This window comes from Lutra lutra, chromosome 12, assembly GCF_902655055.1.
Source record: "Lutra lutra chromosome 12, mLutLut1.2, whole genome shotgun sequence".
NCBI lineage: Eukaryota > Metazoa > Chordata > Mammalia > Carnivora > Mustelidae > Lutra > Lutra lutra.
The window spans coordinates 56,422,723-56,438,741 of NC_062289.1; the positions used below are offsets into that span (position 1 = coordinate 56,422,723).

The following is a 16,019-nucleotide window of genomic DNA, read 5'->3' on the forward strand; positions in this document are numbered from 1 at the left end:
TTCCAGGCACTTGGGGACATTATAGAAACCCCCTCACATTTCAAACACCATTTGGCAGTGACAGCTTTCTGCTGCTTATCTTTGTGGGTTTTGCCTTTTGTACTAATCCTCCCCTCTGTGTGCCCTAAAGTGGCTCCCACAGGGTTGGCCCAAACAAGAGGGGCTCAATAAACTTTCTGGTTGAATGTTACACAGAACAAAAGTCAGGCTCCTTGCACAGCGCTACACCTCTAACTTCATCTCCCACACCTTGCCCTTGCTTCTGTGCTCCAGCCAAATTCACCTCCTTGGGATTCCTCAACCTGGTAGCCCCAGGGCGTCTACTCTCTCAGGCAGCCCTCTCAAGGGAGGCCTCGCTGACTTCCCTCATTCATCCACCTGTCTGTGGGACATCACGTTCTCATGCCCTTCTTCAGCATGCAGTCTGTCCCATCCCCCAACCCTGTCACTGCTTGCCACCCTACCTCACCTTTGTCTAAGACTTGTCGCCCCCCACCCTGGAACAAAAGCCCCATGAAGACAGAGGTGGTTTATTTTATTCACGGCTCTATCCCCAGTGCCAGCACACAGCAAGGGCTCCATAAAAACCGACTGAAAATGAGCCCGTGACCAACTTTCATGAAATCCAGCATTCTTAGGGATTCTGCCATCAGTCTCAGGGGAGGATCCCCAAAGGCCACTCTGAGTTGGGCAGTAAAATGGCTGTACTCAAACTCCAGAAGTGCCACTGTCATCCAGTACTCTGGCAACTGAGCAGAAGCCGGTACACAGAAGTCTGCTGTGCAAGGAAATAGGCCCATGGGTATCTCAACTGATCAAATCCTCACCTCACCAGCACACAGCAAATAAAAAAGGCTTCAGTCACATCTGCCAGGCCCAGGTTCCTCTAGCACATAACAAGAGACAAAGATGAGATTTTTGATTCAAGGAAGTAGACAGGGGGGCCTGGGTGGCTCAGGGTGGGTTAAGCCTCTGCCTTCGGCTCAGGTCATGATCCCAGGGTCCTGGAATTGAGCCCCCCATCAGGCTCTCTGCTCAGCAGAGAGCCTGCTTCTCCCTCTCTATCTGCCTGCCTCTCTGCCTACTTCTGCCTACTTGTGATTTCTCTTTCTGGTAAATAAATAAATAAATAATCTTAAAAAAACAAAGGAAGTAGACAGTGAAATCCTCTCTCTTTCATAGTTACTTCTTTTCCATGATTTGTTTGAAAAATTGATAGACAGTGAATCGAGTTTCCTCACCATATGGTATCAGTGACTAAGTGAAACAGTTCATTTCAAGCATGATGTAAAATAAGTTTCTTTATTCCATCTCAGGTTTAATAAACTTTATATTAAGTCATAAGATTTTATTTCTGCCATAGGTACCTGATCAGCATATTTGACCTAAGCAGTCATTGATGCTTTTATTTTTTTTTTAAAGATTTTGATTTGAGAGAGAGACAGAGACAGAGATAGCAAGAGAGAGCATGAGCAGAGAGCAGAGGGAAAAGCAGGTTCCTCACTGAAAAGGGAGCCTGATCAGGACTCGATCCTGGGACCCTCAGAACATGCTTAACTGACTGAGCCACCCAGACACCCCCATTGCTTTTCTTTTAAAGTCATTTATTCATTTCTAAAAATGGTATCCTTGTAGTCTTACTGCTTTGGGGGGATTAAACTTTCATTTTGAAAATCAATTCACACCAGGCTCTCTTGTTAGTATTTCATGAAATGTTGTTAAAATAAAACCAACTCTCTTTCCATCCTGGCTTACCCTTAGGGATGTGCAATTCATGTTTGGTCTTCTCACACCACCCTACTGGATGAATGTCAGGGGAACCGGCATTGGTCCAAAAATCATAGCAGCTTAAATAACCATCAAAGTGAAGTCTGAGGCGGTAACCACACACCTGTAAAATGGAATGTTTGCAATCCTTCATTAAGTGTCACGCATTTGAAGAGTACACAAAATTAACAAAATATTCACATACTCTGTCAGGGCTATCAACATAATATAAACCAACCCTTCCATCCAAATGTGCTTGTATTAAAAGGCAAATTTAGAGATGACATCTGAAAACAAAATGCTGACATACACGATCTTTCAAGTATCCAGATTTTTTCTGTAAAAAAAAAAATTATCCTTTTACTCAGTCTAGAAATCTGAGGTATTTACACCTCCATCAATTGATTGTTCATTCAATACCTCTCAAATATTGCTCTTGGAAACCCCATCTCCTGCTGTCCCACAACAGTATGCAAGCTAAAGTACAGAGCAAAACCAAAATGGGTATGTCTTCATTTCAACTCTAACACATGGATCCAGCATACTCAATTAAGGAAATAAATAAAACAGTGTAGAATACATCCTTAAGACATGCTATACAGGTTTAATAGCTATAATCAATCACTAAATTAAGTGAATAGGGTTTTTTACATGAGGTAATTAAAAATATAGAGGTCTTCCATCATTTTAATAATATAAAATGTTTAGTAAATATTACATTTTATAAGCCATTTACTTTCATCAGTGGCTCTTCATTCTAAGTAATTTTCATTAAATGCTTACATTTATATAAATAGATATTTCATGTGCTTGGATATTTTTCATACACATTTCTCATCAGTTCAGCTAAAACTTGAATAATTATGTCTCTTTTAACAGACAAAAGTAACACTGTGGGATTCACTGATTGTTATCAACCCCAAATGAAAACTATTTACCAACTTAATCAAGGATAACTGCTAGTGATGAGGGACTTATTAAAAGATTAATCTTCACAGAAGGAAAAAAATTCATTAAGAAACATATTTCACCCATCACTGACTAAAATACATCCATAATGTACTAGAACTTGTTTATAATGGAAAGCACTCAAATTCATTATTCTCTAGAAAATTCTCTTCTGTCACTGTGCACTCAGCCCAAGACAATAACACCATCTCTTACCTCAGCTACAGAAAGCACACAGAATACAGATGGATGTCGGGGGTCAATGCCTTCTAATCTCATTCCAACTTGAAAACCATTTTCATGCTCCGGAAAGGATTGGTCCTATGAGATTTCATGATATAACATTAGCTACTGAAATACCTTCACAATGTGATATTAAAACACACTTGCTGTTGCTATGCATACAATCAAGAACTCCCGGTATGGGCTTGGAGGCTCGGGGATACAGCTAAAGACCGATGGCTGCTTTTCTATATTTGGGCCTCAAAGATGGTTTGATCATTTTATCATTACTTAAAAAACAGTTTATATGGAAATTACATGTCCTGTGAACTCCCCATTTATTCCTTTTGCCCATTTTTCCTTAGTGATTTGAAGAAGCTCTTCCTGTACTCTGGAAACAATCTTTTGTTGATTGTAATGATTACCTATCCCCAGTATATGAGTTGGCTCTTTATGACTTCGTTGTAGAGAATTTTTTTTTAATGTAGTAAAATACGTCAATTATTTCCTTTTCAGTGTGCACATCCAACCTATGAAATCCCTCACAACCCTGAAGTTACATGGACATTCCCCTGGCATTCTTTTAAAACTTCTGTTCTTCATATTTAAATCTACAATGCAACTGAAATTAATTTTGTTCTATGGTGTGAGGTAGGATCTATTTTTTTAATACAGAAAACAGACTATTCAACAAAATTTTTTGTATAGTCCATACTTCCATTATCAACAAAGTTATCTCTGTTATATCATGTTTCTACACATTTGTGGGTCTACTTCTGGCCCTACTATTCTGTTCATTGGTATATTTTCCTATACCACATCGACTTATTTGCTTATGACTCTATATGGAGAGCAACCTTTATCATATTGGATTTTCTAATTCAGGAACTTGTTCCCTCTCCATTTAACTTAATCATTTTGTTTGTCCAAGATGTTCTTAAAATTTTCGAATCGACATCATTGGTTATTATAATTTTCAAATAGGCTTCAAAAATGCTTTCTTATGTTTATTTCTGTGTACCTTTTAATATTTACTGCTACTGCAAATGGAATCTACTTTGTAATAGACTTTCTAATGTGCTCCCATTCATATTATTTTAATACTAGCCTTGTTTCCCACAACCTAGCAAATTATCATTATTTTTGAGCAGTTTTGAGCAGATTCAGCATTACTAGTCAATTTACTCTTAACTGCAAGTAAGTTATAAGAATGCTAAGAGAAAATGATGATTAAAATCTAGTTTTATTAGAACAAGAGCCGCTTTTAATCACTAATTTTATTACTCTTTATTACTGGTTAACGCATTAAGGTTTATTTTTATTCTTTTGAAAAATAAATCTCTTCATTTGAATGTAATGTCAAACTTAAAAGAGAAGCTGCAAGAACAAAATAATACAAAGAACATGCATAGCCTTTGCCTGGACTCCTTTATTGTTAACAGTAGAAACCTCTTTGTTTTACCATTTGTGTTCTCTCTCTCTCTCTCTCTCTCTCTCGTATCTGTGCCTGTACACTGATATAAATATAGATACGCATATACATCCACATGAATATGTGACTGTTTCTGAATCATTTGAGGGCCTTTTGCCCTTAAATACTAAATGATTTTCCCTTAAGAGCAGGCAGTGTAGCTCCCTTGAGAATGAGAACATTCTCTTATGTAACAACAATTCAGTTATCAACTTCTGGAAACATAACATTTATAAACTTTTAACTAATCTTCAATTCATATTCCAGTGTTTCCAATTTATCCAACAAGGCACTTTATAACACCTTCCCCCTCCACACTGTGATTCAGGTAGGGTCAGATATCAAATTTAGTTGATATGTTTATTTAGTCTCCTTTAATCTGGAACTTTTTCCATACTATTTCTTTATCTCTTACAACAACAACATTTTTAAAGAAAACAGTCTTTCCCCTCCTCCATTTTTTTTTTTTTTAAACAGAAAGCTCATCATTCCGGATGTGTCTGACATTTCCCCATGATTAGATTCAGTCATGCATTCTCTGCCAGTATGTTACATGGGTGACAAGAGTCCTCAGGATATCTCCTCTGGAGCCACAGGACGCCCATGCATCCTCTCACTGGTGCTGTTGATTTTGATCACACAATGACAGTGCTGCTCAATTCACTATACAGTTACATGCAAAACACACATACATATACATACACAAATATTTACACATGGATGTATGTATATGCATACTTATGTATATTTTACAAATCCTAAGTTCATACTGATATGTCTAATCCCAGACCACCCCAAAGGGTTCGTTCTGCCTTTTCCCATCCATTTTTGTCTTTCTCCTCTAACCAGGTCAGCACATTTACTCATATACTAAATCCTATAGCATCTACTATAGTTTCAGGACTGTTTTACCCACAGTACTATAATAAACAAATCTACAGAAAGATTTCAGGATTTGTTTGCAATTCTCCCTCCCTGCTCTGCTGTCCACGAATGGGGTATGCAGTTAAAAACCATGTTCATATCCTACTTGGATTCACATTTTTCTCTCTCTCTAGTGCAGTTAAAGTATCCATTTGAAATATGGTTGTGTTCATTGATTTAAATGTGCTTTCAGTTCTTAATGGTTTGTTTTTATTTCTTAATATGTAGAATGTTAATATCCTTCCATGAGTTCGAGCTGTACAAAAAGGTTCTCAAAGAAATGTCTCTCTGTCTCCCATATCCTATCCTCCCCATTCTACCTCTTTAGAGGTAACCACCCTCACTGTTTTCTGGTCTATCCTTCCTGGATTTCTTTTTGTAAAAATAAAAAAAAAACGTTTTGCTTTATTTTCCCCTTCCTTCTCACACAAAAGGTAGCATACTATATATGCTATTTTGTATGTGGCTTTTTTCATTTCTTAACACCTCCTGGAAACCACTCCATGTCAGGTCACAGCGACTGCCCACAGTCCTTGTCACAGCTACATCATACTCCACTCTGTGTAAGTACCATAGTTTACTCAACCTTCTTCTACAGTTGAGTGTGTGCCTTTTTTATATGAACATAAAATCGTTTTTAAATCTTTATGAATTGGCTTGTAAGATGTCGTTAAGAACATTTACAGATCATTTTAGAAGCTTCCAAGGAAAAACTTAAAGGATGACAAAACCCAAAAATGAAATGGCAAGAATGAATGATTTCTCAGAAATATTTTATTTCTGCAAGAAATAAATGTCATGTGTGTGTTTAATTCCCCAGCCTTCTTCTCACATCTACTCTGTTTCCCAGCAGACTGTATATAACAGGTTTTATGTGACTGCCTCCTGTTCACTGCTTTGAAATTTCTTGGTTAACTTCAAAAACACTGCACATACATGCATGTGCGTACACACAACACTGATAAGAAACCAACAGAACAGGAAAGACCACAGGGAATATATCAATAATTCTGAAAGGAAAGTTAAGAAACTGTAAAAACTGAGAGGACATTTTTCATGTTTAACAAAACCGAAAGATAGAAAATTGGGGACAGGAAGGAACCAGGATTATATGGAACAGACTGTGCTCTCTTTTCACAGATGAATGATAAATTCAAGACACTGACAATAATTCAGAGCTGGGAGTTAGGATGAGCAACGTTATTCTTGTCAGCATTTTCAGAAGGTTTCTCAAGTAAAATTTGGGAGCTTCAGGTAGCACTGCAAGGAACACTACACGGCTACAACAGTCACAGCTTCTTTGGAGGGTTTCAAATAAAAGACAAAAAAAGACATTTTTACAATCTGAAAGGCAGCTTCTAGTGAGAAACAGCATTGTCTTTCATCAGTCTCTTTTCTGTTTAATGGTTTATTCATAGATTTAATTTTGTTTCTTTCTAAAAATCATGTATTTTATGAACACAATTGATAGCTGTGCTATAAAATTATATTTTATGGTGACAAAAGGGAACTGGAATCACACACTAAAGCAAACAATAGTCTGTTAAATTCAGTCATAAAAAATCATAAGGTCTGTAGACTTGAAAATAACTTTTAGAAAGTTAAATAAACTCAAACCCAGAGAGGTGAAGAGACTTTCTCAAGGTCACACAACCTGTTTGGTAGCAGATCGTAACTAAGGACCCAAATCTTCTGAAAGCCAGCCAACTGTTTGTTCCACATTAGAGGACAGATGTGGAAACAGAACAAGCAAAACAAAACCCAGCTCAAGGCCATGGAAGGCATTTCCAAGGATGTGCCATGTACACTTGGGCACAGAAGTAAAGCTGTTTTATATCATCATTTTCTTTCCCCAGACATTTGCAAAATAATGAAGTTTGTCAGTAATGATAAAAAGAATTATTCCGAGTTCTATACCACATAGCAAAAGCAGGTACAAATTGCATACTATTACTAAAAAAATAAAATAAGCCCAAGCATTAAGGAAAAAAAGAAAAAAAAAAAAAAAAAACCAACCCAAACAAAACAAAATGCCACGCCTAGAGCAAAGCAGACAGGCTAACAGCAGAATTCCGTTATGAAGTACAATGCATAAGGCACTCATCACATGTGCATGCCAGTAGATCTCTGCTCCAAAGTCACAAACGTACCCTGTAAACAGCTCTTGGACACTTGGTAGGTATCTGTGAGAAATTCTGGATGTTTCACTCTGTTTGACACTGAGCACCTCATCACAGGACCAGAGAGATTATGCTGGTACTGATTGTTTCTGAGACACTCTGTGGAGACGGCAGAAGGCTGGTGGCCATCAGCACCAGCCTAACAGCAGCTAGATGTGTGTTACAGAGCTGTATCAATCCTCTAAATGGAAGATTCTATCTGCGTGCCCACAGGCATTCTATTTTATTCACAGGCAAGCGTTGGCAGGAAACAATATTTTCCTGATCTTAATTCAGTATCGAGACAAATGGGAGAAATGAGGCCTGCAAGGGAGTCACAGCCTCTGAAGCACACACCTCTAGCAGGCCATGGAGAGGACCGGTCCAAGACGACAGGCTGCTGATTTCTGAACCTTCATGGGATGGCTGTCAAAGCGAAAGACGTTCATACAGATTTTATATGCAGATGGTGAGGTAAGATTCCTTATAACACCAAAGACCACTGCCATGAGTCCAGTGATCTTCTCTGGTTTATCTCAGCAACATCTTCAAAAATCTCAAACTGTCTCCATGTGTATCTCCTAGGCTGAAATGTCACAATTTTAAATGTGACAGGTGAGATCACAAGAAGTCTTACGCAGGCAAACTGGGATGTAGACAGCCTAACCACAGAAAATTTAACTCTTGGTCAACACTTGATGATTTTCTTTACTCAGTGAGGGAAAAAAAATCATGTTATTGATGGGATAAAAAAAAAATCATTCAAACACTGCCAAAGGGAACATAAAGAAGCATTTTCCTAAAACAAATACAACCAAAGAGAAGTTACGAGAAGCAGAGAGAGTCCATCTGCTGGGTTTTGAGGGTGGTATTCTTGTTGGCTTAGCAGCTGATAAAACAAAATGTTCTGAATTTATGTTTAATCAATATATCCAGGACCAAAGAGATCTATCTGAAGAACCATCAAACACCTGCTATGATAGCCAATAACCTCTAATAACAATATATAATTATCTCGATAAGCAAAAATGAAGAATAAGGAATACGAAGGAATGGGTATAGAGCCTGAGCTATCCTTTATCAGGCCATATACAGATGGCTTTTATACAACAAGCACATACGTAGCACTTAACTCTGGGCCAAATCCTGTTCTAAGCACTTTACAAATACCAACTCATTAAATCATCATAAAAGTCCTATGAAATAGGCATTATGCACATTTTGCAGAGAATGAAACTGGGGCACAAGTGGTTATGTAATATGCCTGAGACCACAGTGTGTATTTGGCTTTAGTGTAAGAGCGAGTAGTCAGTATAGTAAATCAACACCATCCCATTCACTAACATTTTTAAATCTTCATAATTAAAACTTAGAATGAGCTTTAAAAAAAAAAACAAAAAACCAAAGTTGATGGTCTGAATATATGCTATCTGACCACTAAATGATCGCCCAATGTTGTATGAGAATTTAATACAGAGTAAAGGTGGCATTTTAAGTCAGGAGAATCAAAATAAAGGTCATTAGGACACATGCACATGACTATCCTTTGGGGAGAAAAACTCAGTTATATGCCTACCACAACAACGTATGTAAAAATAATTTCAGATGGAGAGAAAACAGACACAATACAATGGAAGACAGTGCAGCTACTACAAAAGCAAGACAGGGGCACCCGGTTGGCTCAGTTGGAGCAGCATGTGAATCTGTATCTTGGATTGTTAAGTTAAAGGGTATAGAGAGGACTTAAAAATAAAATATATATAAAAAAAAAAAAGCAAGATACAGGCCTCAATCTGGAAAGGTGTCATGATAGCTGTAGCATACTCATAAACATGAAGCAATCACCAGATGAGTAAAACACAACTATTTAGATAACCATCATTCACCTATCCACATAACTACATACATACAGACACGGAAGTATACATGTCAAATTATTCTGAGTGGTTCACCTAGAGAGGGGTACCAACAGAGGGAAAGCCTTTTAAAACTTTCATACTCTTCTGTCTTGATAGACTTTTTAAATGGCATTGTAATTTAAAAGTCAGTACACACACACAATTAAGTGATGACGATGCTAGGCAAGAAGACAGGACACAGGTCACAAGAAGCCTTATGTAAGGTCTTATCAAGGACCTTTCAGTTTATTCTTGGTTGATGAAATGCTAGCAAAAGCTTTTAAGCAGAGGGCAGAAAAAAACATTCTTCCTTCTATAAAGATCTTATTAGTGGCAGTGTAGAGAATTAATTAAAAAAATAAGAATACTAGAAATAGGGAAGATGGTTAAGGAGGTTTTTAATATCTACCGATAATTGAGAATTTGCCATGTGCCATCTATAGTATCTACCTCAGCTCATTGAAGCCTTAAAATCCCCTGTATTGGAACCCTACAATCCCCATGTCGCATCTGAGGCATGAGATACTCACACATACCCTACTTGCATAGTCAGTCAGTAAAAAAGCTGGAATGAGAATTCAAACCCTTGTCTGCATGCTTCACTGCAAAGTTACATTCCATTCCAGAACATGGCAGGCGCCTGGACAAGTGATGAAGAGGACTGTGATCAATGTGGAGCCAGAGCTGGTATGAGGTAGGAAGGGCAGATTTAGTACCTACAGAGGAGGCAAGACAGGGAGTACATGAGGACTGGCTGGATGCAGAGGACGAAGAAGGCAGGGAATTTTATTTTATTTTTTTAGATTTATTTATTTATTTGACTGAGAGAGACACAATGAGAGAAAGAACACAAGCAGGGGGAGTGGGAGAGAGAGAAGCAGGCTTCCCGCTGAGCAGGGAGCCCAATGCCATGTGGGGCTCGATCCCAGGACACTGGGATCATGACCTGAGCCGAAGGCAGATGCTTAACTGACTGAGCCACCCAGGTGCCCCAAGGCAGGGAATTTTAAACTGACACCCAGGTTTCAGGCTTGGAAGAAATACCCAGATTTTCCATAATGTGTTAATTTTTACTTTTATAATGTTATCAATACTGATATGTTCAAGGACTCTATATACAGCTCAAGAACAATGACATTTTTGTACATACTTTTCAATTCCAAAATTCTAGTGCATTACTACAGCTTCAATGTTCCCCTAGGTATAGTACCTTGCAATGAATCTTTCATCTTAAATGTCTATTCACTGCAAATACTGACAGAATATGAAAGGTTATGAAACTCTTTCCTTGCTTTCTCTTCTGGGACCTTTATGATTTTCACCTGAGCTAACAATGGAACCTCCCAGGAATATGAGAATCCCTCCTGGCTTTCTGTTGTTTCAATCACAGAGAAAATGGAGACCTTGAATACACCTATATCTATAGATATACAGATACAGATAAATACATACACACACGCACCCATGTATAGGGTCCTTGGTTTTGATGGTAGAGTAGAAGTGGCATCTATGATGTCTTCTGGGATTCTAGAAACCTCCTAAATTTTAAAATTTTGTGTGCGAATGGATATAAGCACTTCTCTAAAGAGATTACCAATAGCTTTCATTAGATATTCAAAAGGGTCTAATATCTAAAAAAAGATTAAGAGCCACATGGCTGTCCTTTAAGGGAATCTATCACTCATCAATCCCCTGACTACATAACATATTCAGGAGTCTTCGATAAGCAGGCCCAAGAAGTTCCTGCAGCTGGTCCTCATGGATATACAGGGCCAGGCAACAAGACATGCTTCAAATCCTGCTTTTTCAAACCGATGCCTATTTTTGCCATCTATTTGTTAGGCTAATGGGGAAAAACCGTCACCTACATAATTAAACATAACTTGCGGCAAGGCTTCAGTTAAGGCGGCAGTGAAGGACGGCTGGTTGTGTATTTTTAAACTCTCATTTTAGAGACTACTTCCTTGTTATTTTGAACATTTTTCATAGGTTAATTCTGTATCCCAAACTGTTGCCAAGATTATACCAAGCAGCACTCTACAAAAAGAGAACAAAGAACTCATGGCACAACACAAGTATTCTCTAGAAGCTAGTGGATGCAATTCCTCCTGCTTTTCTGTGAATCTATTCTACTATAATCTCAGATGCAAACATTCTCATTTCACCAGAACTACTGACCTTATTGGTAGTAGGAAGTTTGGCTGAGGGGTATGTGTGTGTGTGTGTGTGTGTGTGTGTGCGTGTGTGTGTGGTGGAGATGTGTGTGTGTGTGTATCCAGACACCCTGACCTGCCCACTGACACTGTGTGTGTGTGTGTGTGTCCAGGCACCCTGACCTACCCACTAACTGAATTACAGTCTCAGAAACAAAAGGAAAGCTCACAGCGGAGTGGGTGGAATACTGTTAGATCTAGGCAGCTTTACACCAACAAATATCTTTACGAACAAAGAGAAAGAACCCACACAGTATAAAATAAAGGACTGCCTAGAGAGAACTTTTGAAAATAACTTCTGAAGTTGTCTGATAATTCACTGGCCAACATGAGTAGACTCCACAAATCTCTGAGAATAGTGTCTAAAGCAAAAGCCCACGTTTTTTTTTTCCCCCCCTAAGGGACTAAACCTGCCTAGGGTAAAAAGACAAAGATATTTCTAATATAAATTTGCTTCAACTGTAAGAGAAGAACTGTGGAAACTGTTTACTCTTGATTCTGAATACCACTATTTTCTTCTTTTAATTTCTCTTCCTCTGAACAACTTGGAACATGACATTCGGCTTCCAGCTGGAACTGCAGATAAGCAGCCTTCACAGGGGATCCAAGCCCCCTCCAAGCAGGAGAAAGCAACCCTGATTGGACTGTCTGGTCTCACTGCTTCAGATCTGCTCAACTATCTGCCAGGCCTCTGGTACTTTGAATCTCACTATTACAGAGAAGTGGATTCTAAGAATAGGAAAAATATCTGAGCTGCAAGATCAGGATGTATCTTCAGTTTTGCCCCAGAACTTACAGCTTTAGAGAACATGAGAAATGAACATGAATGAGAATTCCCTCTGTTCTTCAGAGCCCCAGTCATTAATCAGCTTAAATGACTTCACGTACCAAGGCTACAGTCCAGTTTTAAAATGCACATCTTTCTCTGCCCAATATGCCTTGGGATTTAAGCCCCAATCAAACATGTGAATATAATGCACACAGTATTTTTTTTTTTTTTTTTTTTTTTTTACAAAATGTGCTCTTTCCCAGGAGAGCTCTTAAATATCAATGAGGTTATCCTAAAACTGGGGGGGGGGGCAGCAAAATACATATAGAAGGCAAAAACAAATAGAAAATCAAACAAGCACACACTTTAAGTAAATAAAAAGAAGATACAGATCCAGGCTATAATCTGATTCTAACCATATCAGAATTCATAATATAATGAGATATTTTATTTTCACTTTAACTACTAAAAAAGCCATGCATGGTCATCATGTGGCTAATGATTAATATTTAAAGTATTATCTAAGAAGGATCTACATGAGAACTATGATAGTGTTCTCAGTGATTATCAAGTAATTTGGAAGCATGTTCAAAGCACAAAAAACCTGACATCTGACTGAATTGTTTGGGTTGGAAAGGTCCTACTTGTCTGAAATCATTCTACAGAGGGTTATAACAAATATGAGTTTTCATGGCAGCATCTTTCTGTACCTGCAATGCTAAACACAATTCCAGACTTCATCAAAAACAAAACACAGACACGGGTCTTTCAGATTCTATTTAATGTACTGGCATATCTTAAAAAATAGATTTTTAAAAATATAATTCAGGTCTGGGTACAGAAGTTAAATTTAAAGTTAAAATTCCTTTCACTTGGATTTTACTAAGGAAGGCTGAGCGAGAACAGGAGTGTGTTCAAATAAAGCTGTCATATCTAGGGCAATTAGGGGGTTAAATTAGGAAGATGTCTTTGTTCCCCAACTACTCTCAACCCTTCCCAAATGAACCTCCCCCACCACCACCACATCATCCTACAGATGGCTAAAATTTCCTTATCTGGACAAAAAGTATTTCTTTCCCAAATCATAGGAGATTACTACAGATTTTAAGAGAGGTGGAGAGACGGTACAATACAAGAACATGTTAAGGAGTGTCTGAGATAAAGATGCCGCTGAAGAAAAGCAGGAGGTTGGAAAAGCAGAAATGCCAAAATCAACATGGTTTTGCCTTGTTTTTGGAGACAAAGGAGAGCAACCGAGGAGACATTTCTGTTCCCCTCACAAAGGCAGGAGGAGTGAGTGTGGAAGCTGTGGAACACCAGGACTTGCCGACACTACCGTTTCAGACAAAGCTCCAGTGATGCCTGGTTTTCAGACTGGACACTCGCCCTGATATACAGGAGACTGAGCTCGAACACCTCAGTTGGGAGGCCATGCTTCACAGGGAGCAGCCAAGAGTACTGCTGTGGTCAAAGGGAGGCCAGTCCCAATGAGGACGCAGTCCCGGGAGATGGGGTCCTGGCTAGGGCTCTAAATGAACGCTGTCAAGGAGGGCAGGTTCCAGGGACAGTAAAGGACCAGAATCTGACACGTGTCATCTTAAGAATTCTTGCATCTAATAAAGCGAATTGCATGTCAGACACTGTATTGGGCTAAACACTGTATATATATTTTATGTAATTCTTCAACAGTCTCTAAGCAAGTGATATAATCTGCCACTTTCAGTTAAAAACTAAGAGTCAGAGAAATGCATCACAGGGTTCTTCTTATATAAAGTGAAGGGAAAGAAGCTGAAAGGGCTTAATGGGCCAGCACATGTACCAGCACCCAGCCAATAACAAGATGCTCCAAGATGCACCTCTCCCAGAGAATCACAAAGCAGAGAGGAACTTAAAAAAGAAAAGAGGGAGGGGCGCCTGGGTGGCTCAGTGGGTTGAGCCGCTGCCTTCAGCTCGGGTCATGATCCCAGGTCCTGGGTTCGAGCCCCGCATGGGGCTTTCTGCTCGGCAGGGAGCCTGCTTCCTCCTCTCTCTCTGCCTGCCTCTATGCTTACTTGTGATTTCTCTCTGTCAAATAAATAAATAAAATCTTTAAAAAAAAAAAAAAAAGAAAAGAAAAGAGGGGCGCCTGGGTGGCTCAGTGGGTTAAAGCCTCTGCCTTCAGCTCAGGTCATGATCTCAGGGTCCTGGGATTGAGTCCTGCATTGGGCTCTCTGCTCTGCGAGGAGCCTGCTTCCCTCTCTCTCTGCCTGCCTCTCTGCCTACTTGTGATCTCTCTCTGTCAAATAAATAAATAAAATCTTAAAAAAAAAAAAAAAGGGAAAGAAACCCAGTCAGTTTTCACAGAGATTACAGCTCTACCCAGAGACAAAACACACTATGTGCAATCACACAGAATGAGGAGGTAGGAAGATCAAGAGAAAGGTCTAGGACGTTACAAACTCCACTGGGTCTAGGTGGAACTTGAGTTAAGGGGGTAGATGAGATGCCCCAGGGGCCATGCAGAGTGGGGCCCAAGACGGAAGCCCAGGAGAAGAGGATTTTCAGAAGTGCCTGGCAAGGAGTAGCTAGGACCAAGCAAAAGGAGCAGCTATCCTGGAGGACAGCATCCTGGAGCAGAATGAGTATAAGCCAAGGCCTGACATGTGTGGCTTTGAAATCAGGGCAGGAAGTGGGGGGGCACTTCTGTGGGCACAGTTTCAGGTCATGGTGGGAGTAAAGGCCAGGATGCAGAGCTGGAGGAGGAAAAGGTTAGAAAATGAAGAAAAGAGAAAATGCAGGCCAACATTTCAAGAAGCTAGAGCAGACTAAGGAGATGAGCTATTAAGGGAACTATTAAGGGATGAGCTATTAAGGGAGCTATTAAGGGTACCTGGCAGGACCAAGGGCCAGTATGCTTTCTTAAAGATGGGACAGACAGGTGTGTTCATGTTCCAGACACAATCGCTTGGAAGAGAAGCAAAGGTAGCTTACAAGCAGGACATGAGATGATTGATGGGTCATTGATGAATTCTCTCTAGAAAAGCAGAAATGGGAAGGCTCCAGAGTGTAGGTAAAAGGAAAAGGGGGAGGAAAGGGGTACTTCTCGCAGTTCAGCCTGGGAAAGAGGTCTGAGTTGGTGTGAGTGAAGGTCTGTGGCAGGGAATGGAGGCAGGTTGTACCAAGTCCATCCAAGGAGTGATGCCTTCTGCTGGGAGTGAGGGCAGAGGCCTGAGAGAAGTGCCTTCCCAGATAGTAGGGAGTGCTCAGACTAACGGCAAGAAGGACGGCCAGGCACTGCCCTCTTAGCAGAGACTGTTAGTCTACAGTGCCATCAAGCTGCAAAGCTTTGATGTTTGTGCTTCTTCTGTAGCAGGGCTTGGCAGTTAGTTAGGCACAGAAGTTAGAAAGCACACATGATCCATCCGGAGCTGGGATTTTGACAGGCATCTATGGGGAGAGGAGGATGGGGGACGAGGCAATTGAAGATCCTGGCAAGAAAATGGCTGAGATGATGGAACCAGGGGGCCTAGCCTGGCCAGGGGAAGATGTGAAGCCAGAAGGAAGGTAAATGACAATTCAACAACCACAGGTCTTAATTAAAGGAAAAACTGGTACTATGAGAATAAGGGAGCAAGAGGGGCTGCAAAGACAGTGGATGGGATCAGACGT

General features: G+C 39.7%; 1 protein-coding gene across 7 annotated transcripts in view; it reads right to left on the bottom strand.

Moving 5' to 3' along the window:
* Positions 1-16,019, bottom strand: part of L3MBTL4 (L3MBTL histone methyl-lysine binding protein 4) — a 465,624-nt gene that overhangs the window by 294,301 nt on the left and 155,304 nt on the right. For all 7 annotated transcript variants that reach the window (XM_047697687.1, XM_047697683.1, XM_047697681.1 and 4 more), the window contains 2 exons: positions 2,932-3,036; positions 1,756-1,891 (listed from right to left, as the gene is read on the bottom strand). In XM_047697687.1, coding sequence (XP_047553643.1) covers positions 1,756-1,891; positions 2,932-3,036 — 241 coding nt within the window. The remainder of the gene's footprint in view (positions 1-1,755; positions 1,892-2,931; positions 3,037-16,019) is intronic.